Here is a 27920-nt window from a genome sequence, read left to right on the forward strand (position 1 = left end):
ATTCAAAGTTACACCAGCTAAATTCAAGGATGCCTGCAGCTCGAAATGGATGATGTTTTAATGCTGCCTATTCTGTTGTAGCTTTTTCTGATGCTTAAAGACCATGACTGCACCGTTAGAGGTACAAGTGGGGCCACTTGATGTTGCATCAAATGTATGCTGGTGGCCCTTACCTTGGAGGTGAAGCTTTTATTAACCCTGACTTGGCATAAATACATCAACATATGAAAGAGTCACAAAGGAATTCGTGTATGCCCCAGTAAAATACTTTTACAACTGTACAATGTCAATGTTCCGCTCAGGTCTTGTGAGGCACAAAAAAACTGAGATATCACTGCTTCCTCTTTTTAACTCACCGTAACTATTATCCAGCCTTTCCCAAGAGCTGCACAGACAAGAGAAGCAGTAGCAACAATATTGCTATTTTTGTATGCCTCACGATACCAGAACTGTACTTTGCTGAAACCAAAACTGAAACATGAGAGAAGTTTAACTGTAAATTATTCACCAAGCATAGGCAAATTCCACATGGCAAATTTTGTTTACCAACATCTTGCACATCATTAAAAAGAGAGAACACAGAAATCAATTTTGCTGTCTGTACTCCCTGAAGAACTGAAATAAAATACAAACACCAGCCTTAAAAGCAAAATTAAACAAGACTTTTTCACATTTACAAAGTGTTTGCAAAGCTTTGTCAGCTGCGTAGATTTCATTTGCTTTTAGCGGGCTGGGTGGGTTTGACTGCTTTTCGCATGAACAAAAGTTGATGGGATGCTGATTTGCATAAAAAAATTACTTCTGCATTACCTTGCCAGCCACTCCACTCGCATTCATTCCAGCATATGGAGCCTAGATGTCCCGTCATACTCTCAATGCTTTTCATTGACCTGCTTTGTCTGACTGCACAGAAATAATTTTTTCCACAAACCCACGTCCATAAACGTTTGTCCATGACTATCTTTGGGCATCGAAGGTGCTAAATCACCACCTTCACCTCTAAGGCACTTTGAGTGCCTTTCAACAAAAAGACCAGATTCTCAAATTCTTTGAGATGCCTGTGTGACATGGATATAAATCAAGCAGCGGCCATAGTTCCTTCACCTGAAGATAGCGATTTCTATCAGGAATGTTCAAAGGAACTGTGCATTCAGCAGGTAGCAGTGCTAGATGCAAGAGTAGCTGGCAAAGTTGTGTGGTGGGCAATAAATGAAGCATCACTAGTACATAATACGCCACCTCATCTTTTTAACTCCTCACCATGCCTGCGAATGAGAAAATGGGCAAGACAAAACTAAAAATAAACAAAAGGGGACATGCAGTGCTGTGCTGTCTTGCAACGATAATGTTAGTCATTTATTTGTTCCACCAGTCCAGTAAGAACAAAGAAATGTAAATGTGCACCTCGAGCGGCAATAAAATTTGTGGCTTATGCAGTCAATAAGTCGTCTACCTTGGATGATTGCTTTGAAGCAAAGCGCACGTGAATTGATTATTGTGCGATAACCCATTTACTCTTTTGCCCCCCCCCCCCCCCCCCCCCCCCTTCCTCCAGTACATAGGATCATGTCGACCTTACTACAAAACACCACCTAAACCGGGCAAGAGAGTGGGAGACAGATAATTACATACACGCACAGTAAGACAGGCGAGGAGGAAGAAGCCACAAAGGCACTGGCAGTTCTGCACGCTGCAGTCGGCAGTGCAAACTGTAAGCGTTTGGCCTTAAGACTGGAGTCCTTATATACAGGGGTGCTCAGTCCACACAGTCTGCACTTGCACGCCTCTTCCGACAGTGTCCATGCATGGCAAGCTATTGCTTTGGTTGTGCTCAGCAACAACACTGCTCTGGGGCAGGGGTCTGCTGGCAATGCCTGCTCTCAGCAGTGCCTTTTGGCACAATGCCCTCAGTTTCCCTTCTCACGTTTTGGTTATGTACAGTGTGCTGTTATCAAGACACATCAAGCGTGAAGGGTCCTGCCCCAAACGGCCTAGAACAGCTCTTCAGGCATCCTATTTACACCGAGGCTGCCCACACTATCATCAGCAGAAGGGCGAGGCCGTTGGGTCCTTTGTCTTAAACACGTCCTTCAACGACTTCATGGCTTGGTCGGCCTCAAACAAGAGGTCGTCGGAGATGACGCCCGGAGGAGGCATGGTGGGCATCAGGTCATGCATAGCTGGGGCCGCTGACGGCAGCGGTGGGGGCATGACAGGCGTCGGCACCACGTCAACGGGGAGGACGGGCGGCCGTGGTTGAGGTCTCCGCTGGTAGCTGCTGTAGCCACTGGGCCTGTCCTCCTCGCTCTCGTATGTGCTGAGAGGTGACGCATAGTCCATCCGGTTCTTCCGGCCTGCTCCGTCAGCGCTCACCTTGGGTCTTGCGGCACCCCTAATCCTCTGCCTTGGATCTCGCTTGATAGCCGGCTTTGCCTCCAACTGCGGCTGCTGTGGTTTCTCCCCATCCATTAGGCCTTCCGAATCCCTGGGCTTCACTGAAGTCGGTGTTTCCCCTGGCCCAGCCATCTTTTGCTGCTGGTCAAGCCGCCTCGCAAGGCGTGGGTCCATCCGTGGGACCACGGTGCTTCCGTTGGCGGCAAGAGCGGCAGCTTTCCTAGGGTCGGCTTTGGGAACGACTTCGGCTAGTGGAGACGGTGTGACCTTTGGTGGCTCTGCAATGAGCGGCAGCTTGTTCTCGACTGCCGGCTGCTGCTGTTCAAGATGGCGAGCCATTCTCGGGTCCCTCCTGCTGACAGTGGGTGGCTTTGGCAAAATGGCCACAGCGGGCAAGGAATGCATCGCCGGAGGCGGCGGCGACGGCGACACTTCCACAGGTGGTGGCACTGCTTCCGGCAACTTCTGGCCGACATACTTGGCAAGGCGAGGGTCATTCTTGAGTTTCGACTCGGGAATGGCACCGCTGCGCACAATGTTGTCATAGTTTGGAAGCGCCCTGAGGATCGATGCGAGTCGGTAAGGCACGTCTCCATCCTTGGACTCGACAAAGGTCACCTCCGTGGCTCTGGGAGCAGGTAGTGGCTTGTCCCTGAGCCGTGGGTCCCGTGATGACTGTGGCGACTCTGTTGGCGGTTTGGCAAGCTGGGTGTCCGCCCTCGCCCGCCTTGGGTCTCTGCTTGCTGCTGGAATCGAGGGAAATGGCGCGGGTGTTGGCTCGGCCACTGACGCAGCCGCTGCAGTAGCGGCAGTTACACCGGAGAAGAGCTGTTTCCAAAAGTTGGTCTGCGGCTGGCTGGGCCCCTGTTGTCGGAGGCTGTCCAGCACCTTGGCAATGTCCATGGCTCCCACGGAAGGCAATGTGACTGAGGAAGGCTGCACAGCAGACGTCGTCGTGGTTGCGCAGCTGCTGCCGAGGACATTGGTCGGAGGTGCAGCTGTCGTTTCCACAGGCTGAAAAAAGAAGGCTCATTGTTATTTCGCTGACCTGGCGTTTTGATCACTTCATATTTCTTCTACATCATTCTAGCCGCAATGAACCATTGCGTATTGCTCACATTTCGGCTTCTCCCCACACGAAATACCCACACAAGAGGCCTTTTCAGGGCTGATTAATCAAATTTTTTTATATTCATCAAGCGCTGTCAATCCTATTTCAGGCCTTTGGCAGAAGTGGACACTTAACTAGCAGAGGTGCAACAAAAGCGAATAGCAAAGAAAAAAATCTGGAAGCACCAAGCATTCAAAACACAAAGAAAAAGTCGAAATACAGCTGAAACAATGTTAGTGTAACCGCTTATAATGCGGAACCGCATTGTACGTGGCTTTTTGTGACAACCGCTTCGCTTCCCATAGAGTTCAGTGTACTGGTGTACCGCTCAATACGCAGCAGCGCATAACCGCAGACTGCGTATAGCGCGGTTTCTTGAAAGCCTGGCGGCCCGCGTGCCGGTGCGAGCCCGTGGGTACTGGCGGGCGCGAGGAGCGTACTTCCCAGATTGTGCAAGAAGGGGGCAATAGGCGGGGCGGGGGAGCATTGTCAGCGTGGTTCAACGCAAGGCTGAAGGCAGGAGAGGACAGAAAAAAAAAAGCCCCAAAGCAGGCGTTTTTCCTCTCACTCTCTGATGCGCCTATGTTGGGCACACTGATTGCACAAAACTGGGAAGCACGTGATGGCAGCGTCATGTCACACCTGAGCCCATGAGCGCGACGTGAGTCGTTGCGTGTAACGAAAAGTTGACAACGTAGGCAAGTCAGCCGACAATGTGAGCAATTCGACCAGCCTTGGCTGTCTTCAGTTCCGATGGCGTCTGCGCCTCCGAAAGCCAAGAAACGGCAAGGTCTCGAAACCAAGCACAGCATTGTGAGGCATGTCGAGAGCGGTTTGAAAAAAAATGCTACGGTGGCAAAAAAGTATGGTGTCGTGGATGCTACTGTGTCTGCCATTTGGAATAACAGAGACAGGTTGTGAAAACAGCTGCAGGAAGATTCCGCTTTGCTTGCAAGGAAGCGGACTCATGTGTCAAAGTACGAAGAGGTCGCCACTTTGTTTACACAGTTTCGCTAGGTCCGGGCCCAGAGGGTCCTGCCAGTGGCTTGATATTGCAAGCCAAGGCCAGGTGCCTTGCAAATATTCTGGGGCATGATGGTTTCAACCCACTGAATGGTTGTATTCAGCGTTCCAAGGACCGGCACGAGATAAGCTCGTTGTTGTCACTGACACAGACAGCGTTGTGTGTGAAGTAGTCACCACAGATGAAGACATTGTCGCAGCGGTGCGCGGTCACGATGAGCCTCTATCCGCAGATGAGCATGACAAAGTGACTGAAAGTGCAGCACAAATTTCGTGCAAAGACGTGCTCAACGGTTGCAACTGCTCCTCTACTATGCTCAGAGAAACCTCAGCGAGCAAGTGCTGAAGTGCCTCACTGTTTTTGAAGATGAAGCCATTAGCAACGCAGTTCAGTCGCAGCGCCAGACTAAAATAACGTCTTCTTTCATTCATTACAACGCTTCGACAAAAAGATCAAATAAACTTCTTTGTTGCCTGTGATTGCAGTGTTGCGCGTCTGATACGTTGTCAGATGCACATTGAAAGGTAGGCTGGCCATTCTGAAAACGCGAATGCATGGAAAAGCTACGTCTTGGTTACAGTGCAGTACCATTTATAACACAGATTTTCCCGACTCCCGCGGTATACGTTATGAGCGGTCTATGCTGTATAATGAAAAGGAAAAAAAAAACGCACCAAATGAGCAGGACATAAAAATTTTTAAAAAAGAATAATTTGACCAGGACGACTTGGTCCGTCCATGTTTCATTGAAGTGTAGGTATAAAGCAGCCCATTAATTTGAATGCGAATCGCTTCCAGCATCGATATTTTGAAGTAAGTGCTGGCATCCCTGGGCAGCCTGGGCCATGCAGTTTTTCGCAAGATAACTTTGAGGAAAAAGTGGCACCACCATGTACGCGAATTTCTTAAAGAGCACTTCACCCTAGCATAGGGCTGAAAACGTGGATTCTGCCTTGAAATCGGTATTTGCGCAGCAATGCTCTCTGCTGTGCACAGAGGAAGTTATTTTGATGGTGGCAACTATTAAAATACTAGACAAGGCACTAGCCAAAGCTAGCCAAGGCAAATATGAAACCTTCCCTTGGTGATAGACGCGCACCGCTGCCAGCTTTCCCTCTGGGTATATACGGGAAACTCAACTGCCTTGGACCTTTGAGTAGACAGTAGAACCTTTCACAGACAGCTTACCGTATTTGCTAGAATGTAACGCGACTACGAATGTAGCGCGAAGGGTGCCTTTACATGCTGCCCAGCGGGAAAAAATAAAACCACGAATGTAACACGAGGCTCAAGGACGCAAAACAAAGTACCTTTAATAGACATCCAAGCCAACATGTTTATTCATCTTCCCCGCTTTTGGAGTCCTCCTTTTCGCTATCGAAGTCTCCCGGTAACTTCTGTCGTATCGATGTTGTTCGCCGCAGAGAAAATCCATTCCTCTTCATGAACGTTTGGGCTCACCTACCAGATGCTCTGAACTTCCCATCTCCCGAGCAACGTCTCTAACTTTCCAACGGATCAGCTCGACACTGACCCGCTGAGACGGTTGCGATGCTCGATTAAAAAGTCCGCCACTTTTTTGTCCAGCTCGACGTGATGGCTGTGACGAGGCCCACGAAATCCTTAACAGTTGGGCTCACATTTAAAAGCCGCTCCAGCTGCAGCCGCCATCCGCAAATGGTTGACTCGTTGAGGTCAAGTCGTCGAGCTGCTGCAGAATTCCCGACCTCTTCAGCTAACAGGATCGCTTTTCTCTTAAAACGAGCGTTGCCACAAGAACACCACGTGACGACGCATGCAGCGCGACGGCTGAGGCCGCAACGAACACACATAAAAAAAAGAGAACAACGCTTTGACTTTGGATGGATGAGGATTTGGCTTCTGCCAGCATAAGATCGCAAAACTGCGGAAACCGAAACCAAGCTGATTGCTTTGAAATGGCTCCACCACGGCACTGCTTTAGGCCAATCGAAGTGTGGTATTCGATTATAACGCGAGGGTGGACTTTAAGGGGGAAAAGTCCGGGAAAAAACTCGCGTTACATTCGAAACGCAAATAAACTTGAACTGAAAGTGTAGAGGTGCTCACCGTCTGCTGGAGCCTCTTCAGCAGCTGGTCGTCATCGTAGTCCTCGTCGTCGTCACTGCTCTCGCTATTGCCAAGGCCGGCAATGGCCTTGGGCTCGGGCTTGACCGGGACAGGGTTTTCAGGCTTGTCAGCGGCTGCTGTTGGACTTGTTCCGCCTGGAATGGACACTTCAGTGGATGCTGTGGCGCCGGCCGCCCGCTGCTGCTGCTGGATCCTCATGAAGAGCTCCCGCTGCCTTCGTGGAAGGTTCGGTGGAAGCACCTTTTTGTCAGTTGCCACGTGAGATGAGTCATCGCTCGTGTCCGCTTCATCGTGGTGCGCAGCATGTTGCGGCGACTGGCGAGGCTCATCAGAACTGTTCTCGTTTGCTGGAATCTGAGTCGGTGCTGGAGCCTGAAAGCAATGGAAAAGTTTCGAGTGTGCAAGTGGCAATCTTAAGTACGAGCGGGAGCTACCATTCCTGCTGTGGAAGTTATGAAAACCAGAATCCTGACTGTAATGAATGCAATGTTCACACTTGCCACATTGGACATTCTGCTGCCCACATGACTCGACCAGACTGAACATGTTTAAAATCCTGATGCAAGGAACAGTTGTTCACTCTCCACTTTTTCCTTCAACGAAAGAAGCGTCAAAGTTTAACAAGATAGTGGTCACACTTTTCCAAACCCATGCATGGTTGTTGTCTTGCTGCACTTGAGCACAACTTTAGGTCAGGTAAGCGAAAGCCAGCCAATAACTCATGCACTAGGCACATGCCTTTGCAAGATAAATACAAAAGTGGAGCCCTAGAAAAACAAATACGAAATCGCCGCACTCCTTAAACTGGTGCAGCAAGTGCAGCCAATCCAAACAAACCTTGGTTAACACCATGTTAGTCACCATGGTCACACCCGGGCTTAAGGTTGAGCTGCACGCTGAACTTACACAAGTTCATGGCTTACCTGGTTGTGCGGCGGTGAGAGTGCGCCAAGCAAGTTGAGACCGGGTATGGACTGTTGCTGCTGGGGTGGTGGGCTCATTGGGTGATCCTGGCTTGGATCGAAGAAGATCCCCAGGGGCGACATACCACCGTCTGGAACAAAACCGGGACCTGCAATATTGAGCAGGGAATGAATGTGGGATCAACATTTCGCAGAAACTTTCGGCACTGAACACACTAGCTGTTCCTAAAACCCACGAGCTCCTATCGTCACGAGCTCCTAAGCTGCAGTCTCTGGGATGAAGAATGAACAAGGAAAATGCATTTGTTAGCATCACTGCACAAAACCGCGCAATTGAGCATTGCAAAAGCGTGACCTCAGTTAGCATTATAATGGCTTTCTCACATCCAGTTTCCAGGAACATGTTCCTGGCAGGAACCGGGTCCTGTGAATGCGTCTAAAATAAAATCCATTTGTGGGCTGTAACAAGAAGTGCTACCATTTGATTTATTTACTCCTTAGTGCTATCGCTGACATCACTGCAAGATAAAGCAGTATGCTGAGAAACAGCAGCACTAATTGGACCACTGAAAGCAAATGCTATCAGCCTTATATTTTGAGGAGTTTTTCATCAGACACGGCATCACAACACGTGTTTTCATAGCGCAGATTTCATGTGCATTGTGCAGATTTCATGTGCAGGTGTTAGTAACAACTATGCTATAGAAGGAATAAGATAAGCGACAGGAAGGGTAAAAAAAAAAAATAGTGTTACTTGTGAGGGTGTACTACACAGCTAGCCAGCTGGGCTCCTTTAGAGCAGTCATAGCCAGAGGGAAAACAAAAGTCAGAAAGAATAACACAGAAGCCAAAGCAGGAGAAAAAAAGAAAGAAAAAAGAAACAACAAATCAATGCCATTTACAGGTGGGGTGATGTGAGCTCGCTGCATCCACAGAGCAATAAACACTTCTCGCTGCAAAGTAATTTTATTCATTGTTCTCGTGTCAGATATTTGGATGCATTTTGCCTGTTTTTACGCACCAGCTTTGGGGATGCATCTGATAATGGGACCAAATTTGCACGGTTCCTCCAAGTTCGCCTTAAAATCCAATAGCAATAAGCAGTGAACTACAAATTGAAATCATTAGTCTAGACATCAAACCTTATGGAGAGATCCATTACAGCCTCCCAAGTGCACCCTTCCCCTCCTTACGAGCATTCAAAATGTGGACCACTTCTAGACAATCTCTGGTTTGCAGACTGTGGGCAAAAACCTTTAGAAGCATTAAAAACTCTTCATTAAAACCCACATACCACAGCTGGGACCCTGGTCCTGGTGAGGTGGCGAGGATATGTTTGAAGACCCGAATCCACCGATTTGACCACGAGGCAGGGGGCGCACAGAACCCATGGGACCAGTCGTCCCAGGCCCGCCGAATCCTTCGTCCAGGCAGTGCATGGCCGATGGTCCAGACATGTGGGGGGGGCTGGCACCCGGTGGGGGCATCGCGCCTCTGACCGGACTCTGTGACAGGGTGTCCATGTAGAAGGTGGGCCTGCATTTGTGCAAAGACAGCACATGGCTTTGTCAGGCTGATGGCAATAGCAGTGGCAAGGCACAACACGATGAAAAAGAATTGCAACAGCAATTAACCAAGAGCCGACACGGAATCCAGAATTTCCAGCTCTAAATTAAGAAAACACAAACACAACATACAATTTGCATTCCTTTGATGTGTCATGCACGCTTTTTGTTCTCGTACCATGCACACAAGATATTCCCATTCAAAGAGGCCAAAGGCACAGAAAAATTGGACATTGTACAAGTACCTTTTCTTGATTCCTGAAAGTTGACCTGAACAGTTTTGATGTGCTCCAGCAAAAAATCCATTAACATAAGATGCAACACATCTCACTGGTAAAAGCAAGTGTAACTGTGACACTTTTATGAGCGTTCACTTGTTTTGAGCAATTGCTACCCCTCAACCCACCACTACACTCGAAAAGATACTGATAAAACTCTCATTTAACTCGCAAATGGGTCTTGCGACAGTTGAGAGTGTGATTAAACTGCCCAACATTGTTTGCAGCGCTCCAATATTCCTGTCATCATCATCATCATCAGTCTTACTACATCCACTGCAGGACAAAGGCCTCTCCCATGTCTCTCCAATTGACTCTGTCCTTTGAAAGCTGCATCCACCGTATCCCCACAAACTTCTTAATCTCCTCCGCCCGCCTAACCTTCTGCCGCCCGCTGCTACGCTTACTTTCTCTTGGAATCCACTCCGCTACCCTTAAGGATTAGCGGTTATCTTGCTGTCGCATTACATGCCCTGCCCAAGCCCATTTCTTCCTCTTGATTTCGACTAGGATGTCATTAACCCGCGTTTGTTCCCTCACCCACTCTGCCCGCTTCTGGTCTCTTAACGTTACACCTATCATTTTCCTTTCCATGGCTCCTGCGTAGTCCCTGGACCCTTTAAGTTAGCCTCCACGTTTCTGTCCCGTAGGTGAGTATACCGGTAAGACAGAGCTGTTGTACACTTTTCTCCTGAGGGAAATTGGAAAACTGCCACTCATGATCTGCAAGAACTTGCCATATGCGCTCAACCCCATTCTTATCCTTCTAGTTATCTCCCTCTCATGATCCGGATCAGCTGTCACTACCTGCCCTAAGTAGATGTATTCGTTTACCACTTCCAGGCCCTGGTTGCCAATTGTGAACTGCTGTTCCCTTGCTAGACTGTTGAACATTACCTTGGTTTTCTGCATGTTAATTTTTAGATCCAGCGTTCTGCTCTGCCTGTCCAACTCATTGATCATGATTTGCAGTTCACCTCCTGAGTGACTCAGCAAGGCAATGTCATCAGCGAATTGCAGATTATTTAGGTATTCTCCATTTACTCTTATTCCCAACTTTTCCCAATTGAGGCCTCGGAATGCCTCCTCTAAACAGGCGGTGAATAGCATTGGCGAGATCGTGTCTCCTTGCCTGACGCCTTTTCTCATTGGAATTTTATTGCTGACTGTACTGCATTCTTTTGTAAATAAGGGTATGGTACCAATGTGCGAGGTTTAGTTTCTGCTTTTCTTTTTTTAACAGCTACCGCAGAGACATGAATGAACTAATCGATTCTCTGCGCAAAACAGAACTCGATATTCTCATTGGTCAGCAGGCACCATACTACACCAACAGAAGAGGTGTTTAGCACCAAACACCTCCCCCCCAAAACACACACACACACAAAACCCCATGTAGCAACTACTTTGTACATCAATGTGGCAAACTTCTCTTGCCTTGGGGAGAATCCCTGCATGGGGTGGCCTCCTCTGGGTGGGCTCATCATGGCTGGTCCCCGGGGGGAACCGAAGCCGGCACCTCCTGGGCTGCCCCGAACGTGTCCCCCGCCTCCTCCTGCTGCTCCTCCCAGGAACTGCATGCGCCACGTCTCGGCCGCCTCCTTCACGTGCCGCGGGGGTGAGCCCAGGAGGGAGGGCCGTTTCCCCGCTGGTGGGGGGCCACCAAACTCATCGCAGGGCGGCTTGTTCATACCCCGGTCGTCATCGGGACCATCGGGCCGGTCCAGGGGCTCAGGGCCACCAGGCCCCGTGGGGAGGTTGTCGTCATCACCGCGGTCTCGGTGGTTGTCCAGATACTGCGGGGTGACAACAGGTGCAGAGCACTCGTAAGAACTAGAAATAAAAAAGACAGGGTGCCAGCCCAGCGCCAACACTTCAACATGGTTAGATATGTCTTTGATGAGGATGACGTACCTGCACAAGCACCTACAGCCAATTGGGCTCGTGCAGAATTTACCTATGTGGCAAGCAATACAACCCGCAGAAAAGTGAAATAAAACAGCATATTACAATGACAGTGATCGATGTTATGGAGCATATTTTTTAGCAGGCCTGGAAGAACTAACAACAGGTGAATAATAGATAGTCGCAGCATAAAGATGCCTGCTGACTGGAAGCAAACAAATGAGCAAACACGGCACATGACAAGGAAATAGTAAATGAGGATCTCTATAACACACCCAGAAACTGGTAAGCAAATAGGAGCATTCACATGAGAAACAGGAATGTGAAAATTGTGTGTACCCTCTGTGCGACCAATCTGCAACCAGAACCACTGTGCAGAATCAATGTCAGCGAATAACTGAAGGAAGGAATATGGTGTTCCACTCTAAATGTTGCAACCTTATTAACCTTGCTTGAACAACGACAGCCTAGAAGACCTCTTTGCAGTCCTTTAAGAAAGCAAGCATGGTATGGTGTGCAAAACTGCTTTTTAACCCCTTGTAGTTTTTAAAACATACATGGGCACCACATAGTACACCGGAGTTTTTGCTTCCAAAGCCACTGAGCCACCCCTGTGGGTGCAACAGTACAACAGCCAAGCCTAGATAGTTAAAAGCTACATGTGCTTTGCAGCGGCCAACGATCTCACAAGTTTTCCTGACAATACTTACAGGAAACAGGCCTAAACGGGCCCGCACATATTCATCTATCTCTCCATGTACACCACATAAGCAAAAAGAAAAGAACAGGAAAGAAGAAAAATGGTTTAGCCAACATGCAACCACCAATTTGGAGGGGGGGGACACTGACCCTGTGCAGGAGGCGCCTCGTCTCGTCCGTCAGGGGCTGGTGGGAGAAGCGACAGGCCGTGTCCGCGTAGCACTTGGCACCCGTGTGGAAGAACTTGCAGGGGAAGTCCTGGTGCATGAAGGAGCAGTGGTCCCCGCGGGCGCAGTAGCCACCCAGGTAGAACTTGCACAGGTCAGCCTTGCGCGGCTGCGGAACGTCGTGCGAGAAGGGGCAGTCCGCTCCCTGCACGAGTGCCAAGACAAGGGTGGGGTTGGGGAGGAGAGCGTCACCAGAAAGCCACCGGATGCAGCCTTCATGGTCACTAAACTGACGCTGAAGCTGGTCGTCTTATGAAGCAATTCAATTTCAACTTTTCTGGGAGACAGACTGAGACCACTGATGAAACTTAGTGCTATGTCTTTCAACACAGAATGCTAAGCAAATCTCTCATCCAGGCTTCGTTTCACCTTTCGCTATCCCCCCATCCCTTCACGTTTTTTTCTGTGATGGTTTCTTCTTACTGTAAAGTACCAACTTGCAACTGCGCAAGCTAAGACTGGCTGATAGGTCATAACAGAAAACTTATTAGAGTGCAAAATGAAGGGGACGAGGACAGGAACAAAACAGTATTTTCCACTTGGAAGTTTGTCAGCGTATGAAGTTGGGCTAGTTAGTAGCCCACGACTACAGAAGTGGTGCAAAAAAAAAAATCCGACATACAGAAGAGGAGAGAAAGCACATGCGCTCTTCCACTTGTGATGACCTTTTTAGATGACTGTGTTGCTTCTCGTTTGCCTACGTTACCATTTTACAGGTTTTATCACGTCATTCCACTGACTTCCTACCGTCATTCTTGTTGGGTTTTTGTAACGCAACAGCTCCTGCCAGTTGGTGCTTTCACAGCAAGGGCTTTTTTCCCATGTTCTGCTGCCTATGTGGCACGCTGTCTATGTATTCCCTGTCCTTCAGCCATTAAAATCAGCCTAGCTTAGTGCTCCAGTTGTTTTCCTATTCTTGTCCCCTATTTCTTTGCGCTGAAAAAAAAAAAAAAGGAAGTCTGGTGCGTCCACTTTGTGCCCATGGCACCACGTGAAGAACACAGCAAGCGAGTCTTCGCCAGCCTAGTCATGCACACACGACATGCAAACTGACACAATGTAAAAATAAACAGTGCGAATAAGACGGCGAGCCAACTTCCTCAACTTGAAATTCTCACCTTGACACACTTGGATTCTAGATAGAACTTGCAGACAGAGCGCTTGGGGGGCCCGTCCCCGCTGCCACGCTTGCCACCACCGCCCCGGCCACCGGGCATCATCTTATTCTTCTTTTTCTTCTTCTTTGGAGGCCCCGGTCTCCGCGAGTCCATCATGAAGGGGGGCTTTCCACGACCACCCCCACGTCCGCCCCGGCTTCCCGGGAACCCACCACCGTGGGGTGGTGGGCCCTTCATGCCTTCCTGGTGGCCCTCAGGGCCACCACTGCCATCGGGGGAGTCGCAGCCTCCTCCCCGCGGAGACCTGAGAGAGAAAACCAGGCAGCCCACAGTTAGCTGGCCGCCAATGTGTCCTCACTTCCAGCAGTATAAGGACGCAGAACTTTCCCGCATTCCACCTAATCATCTAATATGCAATATGAAGTGCAGACGGCAAGTAACGTGTGCTGCGAATTTCGTCGCAAAAGGCTCATTTCGCATCAGCTTCACAATGGCACAATCTCACTTTATAATAAAAGCTTGGCGAAAATTAGTGCCAGCACTGGTGCAATAAGGTTCTCACTGACACAGGAACTGCGTTGTAAACTCTTGTCTTCATCATTAGCAACGCTCTCCTACATATTCAAGTTCGTGCTTCCAAATCCATGGGTAATGTAATGACAGTGCTCAGTACGCACAAGACGCTGCTGAAAACGCATGCCACAATTTCCCTGCCATCACATGCAGTGTTACAACCAACAGTGGTCAATCCATATCGACACCTAAAGAAAAGAATTACAGAGGGACATTACAGCCCTTCATTTCTACCCTGTTGCTGCTAATGTAAGCAACCACAGCATTAACAAGGCAAGAAACACAACGGAGGGCTTTGTGGCCCCTTGTTAAACAGTCGAACTAAGTAATTTCGTGTGCAGGTGCCGTAAATATTTCATCAGGCAAACCAGAGTAGCAGACCATGAAGTGAGGAAGAAAAAGTGCTCAGCCACAATTCTGAAGCATCATGCACGTGTCCCAAGTGTCCTCTCTGCGCATATCGCCATGCACGACCTGTGCCTGGTAGGCACAGGCTACAGCACACTTCATGAGGCAGTGTGCACGGAGCAGTGGGTACAGTTCACAAGTATTGCTAAAAATATGAATGCTGTTCTCAAAATTGGAGCTCAGGCTCTATTAAAGCCCGATAGTTTTAGGTCTTGGTGCAGGTACAATACTTCTTTTCGGTGTCCAACCAAAAATAACTGGTCTGCGAACGTTGTGACTAGGTTGGTCACACAGGTCCAAAGGAATTTCGGGGAAAGATTTCCCGTTGCCAATTTTGGCACTCTGCTTCCTTGACTCTGGGAAACATCGAAGGCACAGGGTAGCAAAGAAAGGAAAAGTTGAACACAGGTTTAGCATTACTACGCCTGTCAAAACTGCCAGAACAAAGAGCAGCATAGTGCCTCTGACTTTGTCTACGACATCCCCCCCCCCTTCACAAAAGACAGTCCCCTGGGCAAGCTAGCACAAATAAAAACTAAGATTGCAAACCACACAAGAGCACATGCATCATTCGTGTTCTTGCTCTGTAATTCTCCTCAGATTATTCCGCCACCCAGCCACCACCACCTTTCCGAATCCTCAAAGAATGGTGAAACACAACCACAGTGTTCATATCACCCTCCGATCAGCCCATGCAGGGTGCTAGTCCCATGCCCGCAATCTATCGATCAGCCCATGCAAGGAAGGCTTTTTCCCGCCGCGTGCAGCATACTCCCGCTCTGTGTTATGTAAGATGCTCGGGCTTACATATCGCACGGGTGTATGCGCATTAGTAGGCCATCGTTTAGCATTTCCTCAAGCAGCACCCCTCGGGAGGCGCACAAATGCTCAAACTCCAACTGGTCGTCAAGCAGAGCCATGCTACAAGGAGAAGAACAACAACAGCGAACAGAACGGGTCGTCAAGTTAAGCAGATAAAAAATACGCCTTAAAGACGAGCCTTAAAACACCTTAGAAATGCCTCAAGTACGTAAATAACAATGTTGAAAAGGATACGCGTTATGAGACTAGGCACAAAAGAACAGCGGCTGTCTCAAATTTGTGCCTTTAAGTGCTAAAGCAGCCAAGTTTTAATGCTTGTATATTTTTTTTCTTTGATAACCAAGCATTTGTTGAGAATACATATGGAGACTTCTCATTTAGTTCAACAAAATTATGCAGCTAATAACAAGAATGGCAGTTTCTGTTCAATTCAGGTCGAAAAAACCTGGCTTTGCATAAAGCTCAGCTGGTTCGGATAAAATGCCACCAATCGATGAGGTGCTAATATAACGCTTAATAACTGCAACTAAAAGTTGCCAGGACGTGAAAGAAATACTTAGGTGGTACATAAAAAAAATGGCCCAAAATTTAAATAAGAAACATAGGACAGTAAAGCTCATTTATTTTTTTCTTCCGCGTGGCCTGTGCTGCTACTGGCTAAGGGACAGCCTAATGCATCAGCACATCAGCAATCTTCATTGCTGATGCACATCAGCAATCTTAAATGCAACACACTCCATCAGTGGGGTGCTTTAGATATGTATAAGGGTTCAGTAGTCATCTCTTAAAACTTAACAGCACAGCCTTTTCCCCTAGTATCTATTTTAACTATTTTTTTAAGCTCAACACCTTGCAAATGTTTCGGGGCATGGCTTTGAACCATTTTCAAGCAGACCAAAAAAGTTCAGAACTGGAAATACTAATGACCTGACGGAAGACTCCTACAAGAGAAACTGCCCATTGAAGAGAACTTCCCATTTTGTCCCCGTTTTCCTTTTCGAGAACTTCGTCATGTAAATTAAGAAGGGCAATTTCCCTCTCCTATTTAAATACAAAATTATAAAACAACCTCCGACGAGCACTGCAAACCAATGCAAGTTTTCTATTAGAAACACAAAATATGACAGGCACAAGTACGTGAGAGTCAAAGCAATGCAGTGCACATCTAGGCAATGCAGTGCATTTGCCTAGATGAAGCAGCTAGGAGATGACCCAGCTCGTTCTGGGAAATTTCCCTGTTGTTAGGGGAAGCCATCTTTTAGAACTGACGTGGTGACCTTGTAGTAGAGAACCTGCCTCGCATTCAGGAGGTGCTGAAGTTGATCCCCCATGTCGCCAGGTACAAACCGGTTTTCTAATTGGCAGACCTCCTCTGGCCTGGTGCTCGGCTCTTCTGAAGTGAAATGCCTTTGAAGTGAAGGGCCTTTGGTAGCCTCGCCCTCCCGCAATAACAAATCTATCCACATGGGACCAAAATCCGTTTTGTGCAATAGAGCCTATTGTGGTCCCTTTGTTCTACACAAGATGAGGTCAAAGACCCATTTCCCAAGCATTTCACCCCTAATAAGTCGAGCACTGGGCCAAGGAGAAGCTTGTAATCAACACTTTCTCTTCAACACTGCGCAACACAGCTCTATTGAAACGAATTTCAATGGCACTTCAGGCTGCTTTTCTCAAATAACCTTTTCAGGGAATGAGTGATGCTCTCTGAACCGGCCAGTGGCCTTGCATTACAAAGTGTGGTGTACTCACTGCATATAGTTGTCATCGTAAGGCCCTGGAGACCCAAAGTCTCTAGGAGGCATGGAGCCACCATGGTGCCCATGGTGCATGGGCAGCTTACGGGACGGCCCGCCGCCAGAGTCCGGCGAAAACCATATGCTGTCATCCACCATGCGGTCATGGTCTACGTACCGCTTCTGCTGCAAAAGTCAAGGGGTCGTGCACCTCATTTAAGAGCATGCACGTGCTACAGAAATGCCAAAAAACACAAACTCCATGGAGCTTTAGTTCACCGCTGTGACATTCGATCCACGAAACTGCTCTGCTCAAGGAACACCAAGACCCTCCCTACATGCGTGGTGTGTGTGGAGTTCCCTTGGCTCCCAGCCATACACGACAGTTCAATATGACAAGGAATGCATGACATAATGACATCATATATAACAAGGAAGACAGCACAGCTCACTTGTAATAATAAAGTTACTCATTCGATGCGAAAGAGACAGTAAAGCTCTAAAAATGGGAGCAATCACCCATACCCGACATTGAGAGTATTGCACGGAACAGCAGAGCTTCCATAACAGCTGCATTTCTCTCCTTCATCACTATCACCATGACACACTTTGAATGAACCTGTACTGCTGCCTTCCCTGTTACACTGACATGTGGTGGCCAAACACAAATCAGATGTTCACTGAGATCATGACTCCACATAAAACGATGAAATATGTTATGACATTATGGCTCCTGAGCACGTCGTATAAACATCTGTGCAGCCATAATACAGCTCTGCTCAAAATCGTGCACAAACACTGCCCTCTGTCACAGGTCATCCAACTGCCAGGTGCCATCAGGGAAACGACATCCATTATGACCATCTGCATCGCATGTTTTCCAATGAATGTGCACTAAGCTGTTGCTAAAACCAAGCATCTTACTTAGTCGCAGTCAGGCAAAAAGCTCCTCTCTTGAAGTATTAAAGACTGCTTTCCACTGACTAACAAAAGATCTCGCTTCCTATCTGAGAGCTTGTAACTGGTTGAAACTTTTGTTAATGTAGGGAATTTAAACAGATATGTATTCACACAACCCTTCTGAAATTTGAATGCAGTTTCCAAGAAGAAAATAGAAATCGTGTGCATCCGTCAAACAGCTAGGCAAATCTACTCCACGAGATACAAGTTTCTGCAGGTGCTGCAAGAGCGGGCACCCAGGGCCACTACACAATTTAGGTCAGTTCTCCAAGCTCACACACATGCACATATCTTCCCAGCAAAGCGCTTACTGGGGCAATAACTTACGTCAGAGTAACAATCATCTTCATCACTGTCGTCCTACAGTCGCAGAAAACAAACCAGGCACATTAAGTTAAACATAGAAAGCGCGCTCTAAAGTTCAGAAAACGAGCTCGTAAGCAGCTTCCCAGCACAAAGATCACTACGACAACTTACTGTGCAGTAATAACAGTCTTCATTTTCATCAACCTAGAATTGCAAGAAAAAGTACACACTCCCTTTTTCATGTTCATAAAGGCGCTTGTCCCAAGCATGTCCTGCCAGCACAGCATGCTTGCTGGTACAGTAACTTACGTCATAGTAATCATAATCACTGTCGTCGTCCTAAGTTTGCAAGAGGGAAAAAAAGGTACCTATTTTGGCACATACTTTCTGTTCAGTCACAATTCATTCCCTGAAGCTCAGAAGCCAAGTGCACAAGCACATTTTTTCTCCAGCACAGCAGTTGATAGAAAAAGAACTTACGCTGAAGTTATAAAGGTCTGTGTCGTCATCCTAAGATTATACGACAAAAGAAGAAAAAAAAAACAGCAGTTTTGCACACTTCTGTTCAGTCACTTTTACCTCACAAAGCTCAGAAGCTAAGCTCATGCGTTTTCTATTTCTCCAGCCTAGCACTTGCTGGTACAACTTACATCATAACAATAATGATCTTCGTAATCGTCATCCTGAAATCGTAAGGAAATCGCATATATTGTTAGTTTGAACAGTACACCTTTCCCTCAGCTTAGAAGCCACTTTTCAGGTGCAGACACCCGTCTAGCAAGGAAGCAATCTGGGCTAGTTGGTTGTACATTTGTCCAAACTGTTCCAGTTGTCGTTTTTGTTAGTGTGTAGCGCGTTATTCACACCAAAAACCTGTCTAGCAACATACGCAGCAGCAGTACATGCAAGCACCTTCACCATCCTTCTATGAAATATATAGATATATTTTTTGTAGGATGCCTGTTTCAAGATTTGCGATTTGATGTGTTCTATCTGCCCAATGTATTTCTTTAATATATTTTTGTTTTTGTCGATTAAAAAGTAAGGGTGGCCAGTGCAGATTCCCTGTTGAAAATTTCACACTGTAGAGAAGTCACCAAGACCCCCACACCTACCCCAAATATATTATTTCCCCCATGTCAGAGATGCACTAAGCGACAGCTATGATAAGACAAAAGCTCAGGCGAGAGGAACACCATTTTTCACCTTAAATCAAGAAAAAGAAATACAAGAAACACAGCTAAACAACACGCTCAAAATTGTAAAAACAAAAAATATGACAAAACTAAGAAGTTGTGGTGCACAGTAAAGTGGTTTTCCATATTCCAAATGTTTTTTTTTTATTCATGCCTTGTTTTGACAAGCATTTTTCATGCAAGTGCAAGCGTGTATCCCATGGCAAAGAACCAGCGAACCGGCAGGGGAACAGAGTTCTCACCTTGGGCTCGGGACCGCCAGGTTCGTCCTTCTTACGCTTCTTGCGCTTGCGTTTCTCCATCTTGGCGAACTGTGGCCGCAGCACCTCCTGGGGAGGCAGTGGCGGCCCCTTGAGCAGGGGACCTGACGGCTTCCCTCCGCCACCTGCGCAACGGTGGTGAATGCGTCATGAATCAGAGGAACCGCCGTGCGCAAATGCTAGCTAGGCCCGTGCAGATGTCCAAACTTTTTAAAAGTTGAAATTACGAGATGCTATATGAACCTGTCAGATATGACAGCAATAAATGCAGACAGCTCACAGACAGAGGCATCAAAAGAAAAGGCAAAAACTTGGGGGTACCAGGGATAAATTGAAGCTGACCGACACAATGGTCGGATACAACTCAAGAACAAAGCGGCTTCCCCCTGACAACGGACCCCCCTCCAGCCAATGGAGTCGGCCGATTCTCATTAACCTGCTTGGGCGACAATGCAGGGAGCAGCATGACAATACATCGAAGGGACTATTCCCTTTCATCTGCCACTCCCTGCATTGTCACGCCAGCAGGTTAATGAGAATTGGCTGACGCCATTGGCTGGAATTGGGGTCCTTTGACGGGGAAAAAGCCACTTAGTTCTCGAGTTGCACCCGACTCTAGTGCAGTAAGACTTTTTCACTGACGAAGAAGATACTGATACATAAAACAGAGCTTTCATTACAAGCCAGAAAAGAGGGAACAATGAATAACAGTTGTCACACTACTAGCCATCTCTGAAAGTGATTTCATTTTTTTATGTGCCACGCGTGATTTCCTGTTGCACAAAAGAGCGGCAAAACAAAAGCGAATACATGCCTAACCGTTAGGTACACTTTTGCACCACTACCCTTTAACGCACATTTATAGCACAGAAGAGGTGAAAACAAAAATTAAACACTGTAAAACTACACGAAGCCTGCGTGTGGCACTCCACAGCATCACCAAAATTGCAAGTCTAAATTCGTGAGGTAGGTAAACCTGTTACAACTTCAACTTCACAGGGGTAGCGCGCCATGGGCTAATTGGTTTGCCATGATGGAAAGCAACGACATAGAGGCACGTTTCTCAGGAATGAAAGCATTTTTTGCTGCTGCACATCAACAGGGTCACAAAATGCCCAGCTACACAAGATTTTACTAAGGACAAGCATTCTTTATTTACCCATCCAGAAAGTCATATGTATGCTTAATAGTGGTCCTGAGTGAAAGCCAATACGGCCATATGCATCAACGGCATGTCTGAGCATGTCTTGAGGAGATTCAAATGTCTATTGTACTGTAACTACTGCCACCAAATGAATAGAATAAGAATTTTTTTTTGTACGGAGGAAAGAAAGGTAGCATGTATATTTGCCAGTAAGGATAATGCCAGCAGACACTCTGCCATTAAAGGAGTAGCCACACAAAATTTTAGTAGTTTTTCCTCTGTTTAGAATGATGCACAACACGTTAGAAAAAAGACAGACATGTGTATTACGCCAACGAGCAGTAAATAATTTATAATTGAATTTTTTTCACTTATGGTATTTTGGTTTCAGTTTCAACAGCCAAACGATGGCTGTGACATTAAAGATGCATTCAGGTGGTCACGTGAGGCATACAATAACTGCAGTATGGTCGCCGTTTTCCTCGATTCAATTCACGTCAACTCTTATGCAAGCCTGCCTTAGAGTTGGAATGATAAAAAAGAACAAGCAGCGATTATATTGCAGTTTTTGCGTGCTTCGTGCGACCTCATATCGTCGGTGACGTCACAGCCATCATTCGGCTGTTGAAGCCGAAACAAAAAACAGCACGAGAAATAAATTTAATTATAAATTATTCAGGTGGCATAGGTGAGCTCCACATCACGATTCGTGTACATCATTGTCCAGTGCATCACTCCAAAGAAAAAAAATTATTCATTAAAAAATTGGTGCCCCTACTCATTTAAATCAATCCAAAGAGAAAAATAACCCCGCAGGCTTGTATAGGTGGCATTAAACAAGAGGCCCGGCTGTCTCACTACAATAATGAGCGCAAACAACAATTTGCACTTGAGCAGTGCGAGCCTCTACGAAAAAACGAAAAACGCACCGGGCTTCTGGTCATCGCTGTCCTCGTGACCAGAATCGACGATTTCCCCTTCTTCCAGATCAGCTGCTGGAACGTCGTCATCGGGATCTGCACCAACACTGTTGAAGCAGCATGCCCACCGGATGTCAGAAAAAAATCAAATCTATTCCTCAACATGACACATTTGCACCGAGCTGGAAGAGGAGCTACAAAGGAACAGTGATGGGCTGGAGTGATTCCACGTCCTGCATTTGCTCTTCTTTACTGACTCAAGCCCACTAATAGTGGAGGGCATGTCACTGCTTCAGCCAATCACGAATGGCAGGACATTAAAAAACAGAACGCAACTGGTTTCAGAACTGTAATACTACACCAGCCCACAACTCGTGTAAGAGGGGTTTCAGGGACATTCCTTAAACATGAGAATTCCTACACTGATAAATTTCTATCACAAGAGAGATAACGTAGTACACTCTGCTCATATCTTATCTTTGCCCCTCGTTTTTCGCATTATCCTTTGTTTGTATTTTGTTGGAAAGTGATTAACACGTCCCTGTACGTTCAAATACATGCAGTCACAAGTTCGGTGCTTGTGTACACCTTTGCCTTTCATTTGCATTTGTGCATGAAGATTTCCTAATTAAGATTGACAGAAACAAGTGCCCACTCTCATATAACCAGTATCGCTGTACATCCCTTTTCTATCCAACTGAAAAGAGGCAACAATATGCCTCAAAATATGCATGTAGCAAAGCTGATGTTATGAGCTGCATCAGGCAGTCAGAAAAGCCAGTGTAAAAATGGCAAGTGAGTCATCCTACCATGATAAAACAGCGTTACTTATTACACAAGATTAAAACATAAGATAAACAGTTCTTCAGGATTCATAAACCGTCAAAACATCCCTGTCTAGCTTGACAGCAGTAAAGCACATTGTAAAAAAATTGTAAACTGCGGGATTTAATACTGAGAAATGACACGTAGGCTATGAGGGATGCCGTAGAGAAGGGCTCTGCATTAATTTAGACTATCTGGGGTTCTTTAACATACGCTGACATCAACAGCACACGGGCACCTTTTGTGTTTCGCGACCATCGAAACACAGCTGCCGTGGCCGGATCTAATCCCGGGTCTTCATGCAACAAAAGCGGTTTTCAAAAGCAGTCTTCAAGCAGGAACAATACTTTTATGCGTACTGTCATGACCATTCCCACTGGGTTCAAAGGCTCAGCATAACATTCGGGTGGTAAAGCAGAATCTTCCTAGCTGCATCTCTAATGCTGTGATAAGCTCACTCTGAGCCATTTCAATTCTTAAACTTTTGCTTGCCATAGTTTTTTCCATTTTTTTTTTAGAATTCGCAACTGGAGGTGTTCATTTTTGTGCGAAAGAGTGACAGGTGTATGTTTAAAAGAAGACGTGAAAAATCTTTAGGCAGCCAGTGCCTGCCAGAATGTGACTCCATGTATAAATGCAGACCCAAGTTCCGACCTGAGCTCCACAGAAGCAATCAATCATCTCCCTTCCCATACTAGCCACGCTGCAAACTGCAGCAACAGCTATGCCCTTTGAGAATATCGATCAAAAAGAAAAGAGCATCATAAAATTATGCCACATGTTCTTGCTTTAAAAATCACCCATTATGCAACATACACACTTGCAGGCAGTCTCTCTTCAAGGCCATGTCAGAAAAAAAATGCTTTTGTTTTATTACTGCCCCCTGCTTTAAGTTAAGTGTTATTCGCATCTTTAAATTTGCAACAGCCTTGGGGTCACATCAAAGTACAACACAAAATCTTTGTTTCTTGATTTTGCAACAGGAGCCCAATAAGAAAGCTGCATGTGAACAGAGAAATATAACTATGCTGTGTCAAAAAGGCATTGTGCCTTGTGGAGCCTGTGCTATATGCCAGCTTTTTCAAATGTATTCTAGAGTGGAAAACCTTGTATTCAGTGCCCCCCTTTTTTTTTTAGCTTGGCATAGCTTTCAGCAGAATGCTTTCGTTCAAAGCAAGCAGTGATGTACACGTAGCATTTCCTGATCCCACATGAACCCAGCTGTAAGCATGGCTATTGTTGAATGCTGAATTGTTTTGTCAGAAATTTCAATAAACTCAACTCAAAATTGAGCGCATTAACACAGCTCATTAAAGTCAGCATTCCTTTCTTTTTTTTTAACAAGCACCGTCTGAACTAATCACTAAAGGCAGACAACGTGGAGCTAGCACATCGTTTGACGACTGCAACATTGACCTTTGACGGTAGCATATAAACCAGGGCTAGATTTACTGCCACGACAAAAAATCCTAAAAGTGAAAATTTCTTCATGACATGATGTTGTATGCTCTTCTGAAAAAGCACTGACACGTCAAGGAATTACTACAGCTCATCAGAGCTTCAGAACAAACGCCGGAAATGCGTAGTTACGGCACGCCGCTGCCTTCATGCCAAGCTTCTTAAGCGTTTCCCAAAAAATTGCAGACTCACTGCCTCACCGCCCCTTTTTCTTCCCAAACTCAAGCCGAGTTTACAACTGTAAAAGCAGAAGCAAGAATAGGAGTTTTACGATGTCATAGACTCAAAATGTGGCTGTGGCAGTCACATTTCAATGAAAGCGAAATATAAAAAACGCCTGTGTGCTGTGTGACGTCAGTGCAAGTGAAAGGTACTGTGGGGATGAACAGACGTTGGCGCCCATCGATAGGGCGCCATGGTCTAATCACAGAGACCATTCTCGCTGAAAACGGAGCTTTCATAAGGTACAAAAAATAAAATGAAGTACAGGTGTCAGCATCACTGGCCGATTCTCGAGAAAAATGTGTGCATCGACATGAATTTTTGGGCACGCATCCCAGAGGCTATACAACGCTGTCATTCATTTCAAAAAGGCGTCAACGTGCCGTTTTTGGTAATGTGTCACGAGTTTTAATCAGCTGGCACGAAGATTTTGTGCATCAAATTTTCACTATGATGAATGAGTCTTCTGCTGCTAGGCAAACATCAGCATATATTGCAAGGAGCCAAAGAATCAATTTTTAGCTGAGAACAATGATTGGATGGAGACCTCCTCCGTGTCCCTATAAATAACCTCAAGGTGATCGAAATTAGTCCAGAAAAGTCGCAGATTATGGAGTCCCTCACTGCCAACATGCTGCTTTGGGGCAGTATACCCCAAAAATCATACCATGTTAAAGCATACAAGGCTACAGCTGGCAAATATTAATGAGAAGGTTCAAAAGCTAGCACTTAGGACGAAAAGTCTGACTAGCTCATCATGCAAGTCAAGATGCATCACCAACTTGTTCAGAACAAGCATTTGAACTATGTTATCGGCTGTGGCAGTCACATTTCGCTAGAGCCAAAATGTAGAAGCAGCCACATAGCATTACAGAACACATTAATGAAACTTGAGACCGCTTAAACTATTTCAAATCCCTCTGCTCTGGAGTAACTCTGGCAAAAAACAAATATTTTCTTAAATTTCTCTAGGAAATGTTTCCTTTTGCTCATAATAATTACTGCATTAACTTAGATTTTTTTTTAACAACGGTTTCTTAAATTTGCTATTTACAATCTCAAGCAACAGAAGGCTCCTGTCAGTTTCATTAAATGCTCAATCACAAACATTTTTCCTAGTTATTTGTTTTCAATTTTTGGGAGCATTCTGCCACAACGCGTTTTAACTTTAATGGAAAAGGCGAATGTTTATTTATTGAGCCTTAACGCTAACACACAGTCAGCAATCAAGACTGACTACTATTTAGCACACAAGATTTAAGAGCAGCCAAATGACTGACGTGGAGCAGCAGAAGCTATGCTCACGAAAGGCAGGTTTCCAAAAACCCGCTGGCTCAAAACAGCCTTAATCAGAATACTTGCGGCTAAAGAAAAACTCACGCCTATCATCCGCAGTATAGCAGTGCGAGAGAAGGTAAGATATATAAACACATCCAACTTCAGACAAGCTGGGCAATACTCCAAATGCCAAGATCACAGGTGTTGACGTGATCTCGGACACAATTTCAATGCTGACACAACAAAAAGCTGCCACAAGCAGTTCCGGCACACAGCATACAGCTGTCAGCAGTGAAGTACTGGCCGATGGCTGAACAGTGCTCTCTTCATATTACGCGTTTGCGCTTGCTCGAACATTGAAGATTTCCTGGCATATTTCCTCATTAGTTAAAACAGAAACTTGCAATACTAAACATCGAAGTCAGGCTTCTAAAGTACCCATTTAAATTAAATTTGCAGGGTAAAATTCTGTAACTAGATTAGAAAACTGTGCATTGTTTCTGCAGAAATTTTATAAACAAGCATAAATTTCATCACTGGAGATTTTACTGTGCATGGTTGTCCTAGTTTTTTGCCTTCAAGAAATCTAGCATTGGTCTGTCCCCACTAGAACACGCTTAAAGGTCGCCCGTCATTAAAAAAAAAATCAAGTTCTGCATCCGCCTGCAATTTTGCATATATTATGTTAATTGTAATTATTCATCGGGAAGGGGAGGGGGGGAGTGGCTTTACAGAAACAAAAACTATCTTGGCACCTGACGACCATCGCAGAGAGCGCCTTCCACGAGGGCCAAAAGTTATGTCTACAAATTAAACGCGCCAGTCGCTATGCAAGTAAGACCGGCTCTGTCTCATCAACATCGGCTGCTCCGTCCACTTTCACTATCGGCTCGGTCCTCACTTTCAGCCAGCTGTCATTCTTCGTGGGCACGTGACTGCGCATGTGACCTCGAGCCCCGTGACGCGACTGCCAAAAAGATCGCGCCATCTTTTTTTGTTGTTTTGCGTAAAGCAGTGAGGTCATAATTTCTTCCCTTCGTTATCAGTATCTGCTGTGACGGAGCCGAATACGAGATATCCAGCAAACTTTGTTTTGCCCTCAAGGCTAACCGCTCAGTAAGGCTATTTTTACACCGCGTGCCCCTACCTTGTAACATATTTTTTTAAGCACTCAAGCGCTGCGACTAAAATACACGGTCCCGGTAGCTTGCACCGATTGGCTGAACCAGAACCTGAAGGAAAAGTTAGCTGGTCAGTCACTACAACTGCTGTACAGTTAAGCCAGCGTGAAAAACGAGCGGCAGATCGAATACGAGCGGAGCAAAATACGAGTCGCTGGCGGAAACGGCGATTTAAAGGAGAAATGCCTCGTTAATCCGAAATCGCTGCAGACTGCATACATAATGAAACAATGCTCTCGGGCCGCGCATAGAAACAAGGGGCTTTTCACAAGTGCGATACAACAGCTGGCCAAAATCTGGCCCGAGAATTTCTAAACATGGCCGACTGGCGCGCCTTCCTTGCAGCACAAACGCAGCGTGCTAAACACTTCGCACAGGTCCGGCAATAGACTACAGATATGCACAACACGACAGTGGCAAAATCTGCTCTTTTACAACGAAACGGCTCGGGCCTAAGGCAACGAATGAGACAGCACTGGAGCGTTCAGGGCGGACAGGCACAGGAGGCATAAACAGCGGTTAACATACGGCAGGTTGCCCCGCACAAAAGGGGACGCCCCGTCATCAAAGCAGCATGAGGTTACAGAGCGACAGAAAAACGAAGCAAGGAAATCTCTCGCTCAGAGTTACAGACCCTGAACGCTAGGACTAGACCATGCACAAGTGAAGCGAGAGAGATCGCCCAGCACCCAAGTGAAGAGGCGACCGCAGTCAGGCCTAAGCCCGGATGCGGCAGCCATTATCGACGTGGCCCCCATTACCTTGGTGGTTGGGTTCCGCACTTCGGCAAATCAATTCGAGAGCACAGTTTAGCCATCGGCCGTACTTTTGCGGGGAAGACAATTAGCGCTAATAAAGAAGTCGCGTTTCAATATGTAGGTTACCCGACCTTTCCATTTCTCCATTCTGTGTGTCTTTGTTTGCATGCCCAACCTTAGGGAGAGCTTTTGCAAACACACTTTCAAGGGCCATCTACGCGCGGCCGGCTCTCGGATGTGCTGCGCCACACTGCAGATCTTGTTATGGGGGATTTTCAGAGTGATGTCGAAGTGTTAGCGCTAATCGCGAACATATCCCTGAAGAAGTGGGAAAACACTGCGTCTCGCAAACGACACACCACATTTGACCGCAACGTCATCGTCCGTGAAGAAGCCCGCCGGGCGACGTCAGCAACAAGCGCTGGGACGCTCCCATTGGTTCGCGGCGGAGTCGCCACTCCGACACAACAAAACGTGGCTAGCGTCTTGATAGACACAAAAAATGCAAACTATCTTACTG

At 46.6% G+C, this 27920-nt stretch overlaps 1 protein-coding gene across 4 annotated transcripts; it reads right to left on the minus strand.

Annotated features, from left to right (window-relative positions):
• Positions 1 to 169: 169 nt before the first annotated feature.
• Positions 170 to 27866, minus strand: LOC144111364 (uncharacterized). Of its 4 annotated transcripts, none has more exons than XM_077644639.1 (12): positions 27532 to 27807; positions 21688 to 21785; positions 19597 to 19739; positions 16909 to 17078; positions 15142 to 15255; positions 13354 to 13657; positions 12159 to 12380; positions 10842 to 11200; positions 8856 to 9097; positions 7562 to 7710; positions 6618 to 7010; positions 170 to 3408 (listed from the first exon to the last, which is right to left on the minus strand). In XM_077644639.1, exons 1-12 carry the CDS (start codon positions 27612 to 27614, stop codon positions 2044 to 2046), a joined length of 3642 nt encoding a protein of 1213 aa, XP_077500765.1. In that variant the 5' UTR covers positions 27615 to 27807; the 3' UTR covers positions 170 to 2043. The 4 variants fall into 4 exon arrangements, with proteins under 4 accessions (XP_077500765.1, XP_077500766.1, XP_077500767.1 ...); XM_077644640.1 differs by having other exon boundaries at positions 16909 to 17075; positions 27532 to 27766; XM_077644641.1 differs by having other exon boundaries at positions 27404 to 27542.
• Positions 27867 to 27920: the final 54 nt, after the last annotated feature.

Source organism: Amblyomma americanum, chromosome 11 (genome assembly GCF_052857255.1).
Source record: "Amblyomma americanum isolate KBUSLIRL-KWMA chromosome 11, ASM5285725v1, whole genome shotgun sequence".
NCBI classification, from domain to species: domain Eukaryota; kingdom Metazoa; phylum Arthropoda; class Arachnida; order Ixodida; family Ixodidae; genus Amblyomma; species Amblyomma americanum.